This window comes from Branchiostoma lanceolatum, chromosome 1 (genome assembly GCF_035083965.1).
Source record: "Branchiostoma lanceolatum isolate klBraLanc5 chromosome 1, klBraLanc5.hap2, whole genome shotgun sequence".
NCBI lineage: Eukaryota > Metazoa > Chordata > Leptocardii > Amphioxiformes > Branchiostomatidae > Branchiostoma > Branchiostoma lanceolatum.
The window spans coordinates 30,806,985-30,813,957 of NC_089722.1; the positions used below are offsets into that span (position 1 = coordinate 30,806,985).

General features: G+C 40.0%; 1 protein-coding gene and 1 long non-coding RNA gene across 2 annotated transcripts in view; both read left to right on the forward strand.

The window, feature by feature from the left end:
• Positions 1 to 722: 722 nt before the first annotated feature.
• On the forward strand, positions 723 to 4,176 carry LOC136421448 (glutamate receptor ionotropic, delta-1-like). The gene is made up of 3 exons (XM_066408800.1): positions 723 to 902; positions 2,765 to 2,871; positions 3,948 to 4,176. The coding sequence occupies exons 1-3, from the start codon at positions 723 to 725 to the stop codon at positions 4,174 to 4,176; spliced, it is 516 nt and encodes a 171-aa protein (XP_066264897.1).
• A 1,534-nt stretch (positions 4,177 to 5,710) lies between these two features.
• Positions 5,711 to 6,973, forward strand: part of LOC136448384 (uncharacterized) — a 2,358-nt gene continuing 1,095 nt past the window's right edge. Inside the window, exons 1-3 of the long non-coding RNA XR_010757874.1 lie at positions 5,711 to 5,805; positions 6,102 to 6,259; positions 6,800 to 6,973. The exon at positions 6,800 to 6,973 is cut by the window's right edge and continues 1,095 nt beyond it. This is a non-coding gene — a long non-coding RNA (uncharacterized lncRNA). The remainder of the gene's footprint in view (positions 5,806 to 6,101; positions 6,260 to 6,799) is intronic.

Genomic DNA, 6,973 nt, shown 5'->3' on the forward strand with positions numbered 1-6,973 from the left:
CTGTATGTCTAACCTTCATAAACGTACTGTTGTATATTTCTCTTCTTTTTCGCCACAAGCCACAACAGCGCTTCCAGTGACGTCGCCAATGGAAGGGGAAACCTCTTCCACATTTGGATCGAATACGTCATTTGACCTAGGTGGCAAGGAACATTTCCGAGTTGTGACTGTACTGGTAGGTAAAATTATCTTACTCCAATTTGTGTTTTTGAAAACAACCCTTTTTTTAATGATATCAACATCAGAAGCTTCAGTATCAGTATTGTAAAGTGTAGTTTCTATGTACATGTGAATATTTATGAAAGAACAGATGATGTTGAATTAGTTTATTACCTTGATCATCGCCCTGCAGGACTAGTAGTACTAGTCCGATCCACGCTCGTTCTCATTCAAATGTAACCATTATGTAACTTCGAATTCCGTTACCGATTGAAGTGAGACGTTCTTTGACATTAAAATATGCCACATATAAGGTGACAAACTGTCTTTGTTAAAATCTATAAAAGTTTTAAGTCGTCATAAAAACGACAGTTTGGCATCTTATATGTGGCAAATCTTAATGTCAGGAACGTCTTACTTCAAACGGTAACGGAAATTTTAAAAATGTGTACATTTAAATGAGAACGATGTCCACTGTGTTCTGCTGCCACAGTGGTCTCCATACTCCGCAGCTGCAATCAGTCTTTCTCCATTTATCTCTACTGCAGGAGGCTCCTTTCACAATGAAAGTGAAGGGCGAGTCAGGGGGTTATCGGTACGTAGGGTTCTGTATTGATCTTATCAACGCCCTAGCGGAACAACTAGACTTTACCTATGAACTGTACGAGCCGGAGGACGGCCAGTACGGAGCGGAGAAAGATGACGGGACGTGGTCCGGTATGGTGGGGGAACTCGTCTCCGGGGTAAGAGATCTACTTTTGACATTTCGCATTAGAAATTTGAAGTAAAGGTTTCATGTCCCCGTGGCACAATCCTGAACGCAACCCTGCTGCTTCCACCCCGACCAATCAAATCACGTGATTCGCATTGAAACTCAGGGCAAATTCCCTACAAATTCCTTTTTAAGTTGCGTTAACGACTAAATCTGACAAAATAAACTAGCCAGTGCGATGCTGGAAGGTTTCAGCTTTCCAGAGATGTTTTCATATTGGCAATTTCGGCACTTTGGAAGTAATAGAAAAAGACCGCGATTTAACGTTTAAAGAAAAGTAGTAGAAACTATTTTTTTTTTTGTAAACGTTAAATCGCGGTCACTTTCTATTACCTCCAAAGTGCCGAAATTGCCAATATGAAAACATCTCTGGAAAACTGAAACCTTCCAGCATTTCACTGGCTAGTTTATTTTGTCAGATTTAGTCGTTAACGCAACTTAAAAAGGAATTTGTAGGGAAATGGCTGATACGAATCTGAGTTTCAATGCGATTCACGTGATTTGATTCGTCGGGGTGTGCTTCGCCATCTGGATCAAATTCAGTGGATGCTAGGGCCCGAGTTGATCCTTAGGGTCGACTCAAGCTTGGACATGTTGTAAGGGACTGCATTCGTCATTTCAGATGGTGACGTATAGCCGGCGGCCCCTTGTATGAGGGAGCTTCAGGCATTAGCCACAAGTGTCAAACCTCTGCACGTAAAAGAACCCAACACACTTATCGAGAAGAGTAGGGGTGACCCGGTGTGTTTGGTCCAAAACGCGAGCCGTAGCGACGCCGCATTGCACCACCACTAGCTACCTGAAAAAAGCATCATCACCTCAAAAGAGGATGAAGTGAAGCGAAATGAGAATTCATTTGCATGAATTTTTTTTCAATTGTTACCTTTCCAACCGAAGTCATGTACCCATGTTTACATCTGGGTGGAGTGAGGAAAGTCATGTAAGGAGCACTTCCCAAGATCTCAAGTCATCAGTGGCATGTTAGACATTCGAACCCAGGGCCTCCGGGTTCTGGGAACATACCCTGTCCGTTACGCCAACACGACGCTCCGACGATATGACTTTGAGTTGAATTAAGGTTTTATGTCACCTGAAACTACAGCATTTTCTGATAATGTTCAACAATGTTAACACTAATAATATTCGTACTAAGTATGAACGCACGCGCCAAACAAACACCCATTTACTGTTACCAAACATCATACCTTTGGAAAAAAAGTTTTTTAGAATATATGTTTTTGTTGCAACATAATACTGCCGATGGCGTCACAGTGAATATAGCAGCCAGTTCGGAACGCATGCCAGTGCAGCGTCTATTCTATAAGAACTACTGCGGAATACAAACTAGCCTTTTGGGGTTTGACTCCTTCTTTGGAAGTAGTGCAAGGCAAACTGTCCAACTCTTTCTGTTATAAATGGGTATTGTGAAGTTAGCCATTCTCCGTCTGTCACCCGAACCACCATGGCCGCCCAGACGTTTTTGTCCTTCATAGCCTTCCCAATGCCATCAGCCTGTATACTACTACTAGTGTCTCTTTTTTAGCACATCTAAGTATGTTAGGGGTGGTCTTCCTTGTCTTCTTCTCCCATGTGTTGGGGACCATAGCACTAAGTCGGAGACTATTTCCTTGCTGTTTTTAAGGTTGTGTCCGGCAAACTTTAAACATCTGACCTGTATCTTGTCTGACACTTTTGGGAGACCAGCGTAGAGTTCCTTGTTTGTCCAGTGCTGTCCCGATGTTATGTTAGCCATGATGTAGTTTTTTTGTCTGAGTTTTAATATTATTTACAGCTGACAGATTTCCTGACTATGCTTTTCTCTTCACCTGACAGCGCGCTGACATCGCTCTAGCTGCAATGACCATCAGTTCCAAGCGGGAGAAAGTTGTCGACTTTACATCCCAGTACATGGACTATGGGACTGGCTTGATAATGAAAAAGTGAGCAATATCCCTTTCTAAATAAGACAAAATTTTGTACATCAAAATGTAAAATGATATGAATTTTTTCTCAAATGCATGCCATTTGGTGTTATCATTCTGATACCTACGCATTGCACACATTGTCGTTAAGTCGTTGTACTTGACTAATGAAAAAACAACAACTATATTTTACTCACATAATCCATCATCCGACCGATACATTTTTGTGACGAATCTGGTCGCATCGGGTCCAAACTAACCCCGTTCTGATTTGCTCATATACATATTTTTGGTAGTTCTATTTGTAATCAGTATGCATATACTATTTCAATAATCTATTATAAGTTCTGGTGTCAATAACACATGCTCATTATCATAATTTATGCAAACATTGAGAAGAACCAGTATTTTCCTCTAAAAACCAATGATACTCCAATTATTTCAACAGTATCGGTGTCTTATTACTTTACAAAAACAATAGAAACGATTATAAAACTATACTCATAGTATAAACATGTTATTGAATAAGAATAGTTATTGTGATTATTAAATCATGTGTCATAGTCTGCCACTTATATGACATTGTATACGATTGTGACTTGCTTCACATAGAATTTCCTTTTTTGTGTGAGATTCATTTAAAAAACAGAAGTTTTGCTATGTGTAATTGAGGCTTGAGTAACACTGTTGGACAAACATTTTTAAATGAATCTACAATCACACGTGATTATTAAATCATGTGTCATAGTCTGTCACCTATATGACATTGTATACGATTGTTACTTTTCTTTACACAGAATTTCCTCTTTTGTGATTGTACATTCAGTCTGCTACGGTTAAAGTGTAAAAGCACTCATTATCATAATTCATGCAAACTTATAAGAATAAACTAATTTAAAAAACTCGTTCCTGGCCCTCTCGCTGGTCGCATCGCCGTCCGGCCTTCGGACGTCCGGCAATCCAACCCTTGCGATACGGAATACACCGCGTTGTATTCTATATGTACACAGCCACTGTTACACAATGTACACTGCTACCCAAGTATGACTATAACTATCTCTTTATTTATTTTTCTTCTTTGTTTTATCGTCCAGGCCAAAGGAAGGCATGCGAGAGCAGTTTGCGTTCTTCCTACCATTCAAAATGACGGTTTGGATCGTTGTCGTGGCCTCCATCGTCGTCGTGGTGGTTGAGCTGAATCTCCTCAGTCGCGTCAGAGTCAAGTTGAATCTCGTGGATCAATCACGGCGCGAAAATGATGCCGATTTCGACCTGAGAAATAGCGCTTGGTTTTCATACGCGTCACTTCTGAGAAAAGGTTAGTAAACAAACATCTTATTATCTGACTTGGTATTTCAATAATGCGGTTGGTGTGTTTCTTTGTGTCTGTGTTTGGTTAAAATCTTATCTCCATATAAAAATGGAAACATTGTTTTGGGTGTGTCTGTGTATACGCGTGTGTGTTTGTGTTTCTGGATCTATGTAGTAAGCATGAGTTTTGAAATAACTTATTGGAGTATTGTTATGATATTTGTTATCTGGGTAGGTTTTGGGAAGATGAAGTTGGATTTTTTTCCCATGGTGTATGACCTTGGTACTGTAGCAAAACTTCTGTTTTTTGTATCTGTTGACTTGGACATGCTATAGAAGATAGCATATGTATGCCATTGGGTCATAATCATGTAAATGTCGAAGTCATATACATAATCAGAATAGTTTATGGAGATGTGAGGTCTCCGAACTCTTAGTTCCCGTCAGAATGTGGATCAGGAGTGACATCCCGTCAGGATGTTAGGCGAAAATGATTTAATGCGATACTTGGTCTTGGAGAATTGGAAGTCTAGTCTGACTTTGGTATAACGTTGTAAAAAAACGGGCAGGAAAGAATTACGCACGAGTTGAGCATGGATCCAAACACACAGTTATGTCAGGTTGTTAGAGGTACCCATTTTTCCGTCGTGTTATTTAGTAACATAATGTTTGCAATTCGCAAGCCAATATCGAAAAACGCTTGGCGTGTTTAAAATAGGGGCAGTCTAAATCTACTTCTAATATTGTAGACCCTCTTAAAATTCCAAAGTCATGACAAAGAAGTACCATCACCATACAACGAATATATGTGAAGTAGGAGATAAAGTCCACAATACTGCAGATTGTAACGTCATAACTATTCTTTTCAAAGCTCTCTCACTATATAATTAAAGCTATTACTCAGAAATATATGTTCCATATGCTTTTTGAACATCCTGTTTTAAAAGCATGTAAACCCATCCCATCCTATATATTCAACATAGCCAAGAGACAATTAGAAGCAGAACCTTTCTAGTTTTAAAACCAAAGTTTTATATTTAGTATTTGAAGTCCTGACATAATTTATGCTCTACGTCTTTGTGGCTGTTTTCTGTACCTAGTCCGAAAGCGCATGTATGTACAATAAAGGTGATCATATCGATATATCCTACAGGTGTAGAGCCTCATCAGCCAAGGTCAACCCCGAACCGTATTTTAGCAGGCGCCTGGTTCCTATTCGGCCTCATCGTCATATCAACCTACTCCGCCAACCTCACGGTCAAGAGACAGGAGCAGCCGATAAGATCCATGGACGATCTGGTCGTGCAAACAAAAATCAAATATGGCATCCCGAAGGGCGGGAGCACCTTTGCCTTCTTCCATGATCAACAAAGTAAGTTATCATCTACCACGGAGGTTTTGATTTCTGTGTGTCTGTTTGAATGTGTGTGTTGCCTGTGTGTCGGTGATAATGGCTACAGTATAGAGAAGCAGGAAGGCAACGCAGTATAATGGTATGGGCCGCAGAGGCGCAGACTGACAAAAAAATGTTGTGTTGTGTATTCAGCCACAGGGTCAGTCTATGGGAAGATGTGGAGCTACATGAACGCAGAGGAAACGATGGTTAGCAAAGTCCCGGAAGGAATAAAGCAAGTAAAGAAGGTGAGCAGAACATAACAAGAATGCATGTCCAAGTGTTGTCCAGACGGGTCAAAGAACTCGTGTATAATTACTGCCTATGCAGAAATAGTCCTACATCAAAGAGTGTCGAATAAACGTTGTTGATATGTATGTACTATTGATGTTGTGTTGTAGAGGTAGCCTGCGCACACGTATACGTATTATGCACTTATTTCTTTCAGTTGTTTTTGGGACGCCTCAGGTGCGAGCCAAATGTTATAGTATTACCATGCTTCACTTAGATTCATGGCAATATGTATTTTTTTCTCCGTTGGCAGGGTGAATTTGCCTTCATGTATGATACGCCAATGTTGGAGTACCTCACCATGACAGACGAGAACTGTGAACTGATGATGGTCGGCAAGCCTTTCCGCCATCTTGGATATGGGTTAGCAACCAAGCACGGGAACAAGCTGTCACATAAGCTATCATTAGTGTAAGCTATCTACAGTCACTTATTAGTAACATAGAGTATAACACTGAAATTGTGGTGTTCGAGGAGAGATGGGTATTACCTAGCTATCAAATTGGCGTACGAAAAATGAAGTTATTTCACTAGTTTTGATACACGTAAGGCTACACTGAATCGGTTTCTTGATGAAACTCGCACTCGAATGTATTCTCGTCCGTTTAAAAAATATCATTTGTGACCATACTGTTAATATTTCAAAAAGTGAAATGTGTAAATATATGCCGAAAATTGAAAAATATAAAAAAGGATGCTAATGTCATAGAATGTCAAAGTCAATGACAAAGTCAAAAAGAAAGATCCTAACAAAAAAAAATCATTATGTTCAATCATTTGTTCAGGCAGCAATTTTTATTGCCCAGCTTGATTTTCTTTGCACGTTCGCAACAGTTTAGGGGTGTCCAGAGGATGTAATCCATATAAACAAATCAATATATGGCCTATGACTAAATAAATGAATGAATGATTTAACATTATATTGATGTTTGTTCTCCTTGTAATCTTCAGTATCCTGAAGCTGGAAGAAGAGAGGAAGATAGACGAATTTCGTAACGTCTGGTGGCCGACAGTTGGCTGCGCGTTGGACGGGGGGGATATAGTACGAACGGATGCGGATCAATTGGGACTGGACAGCTTTTACGGAATCTTCATCATCATTGGCGCTGGATTAGTGCTACCGAT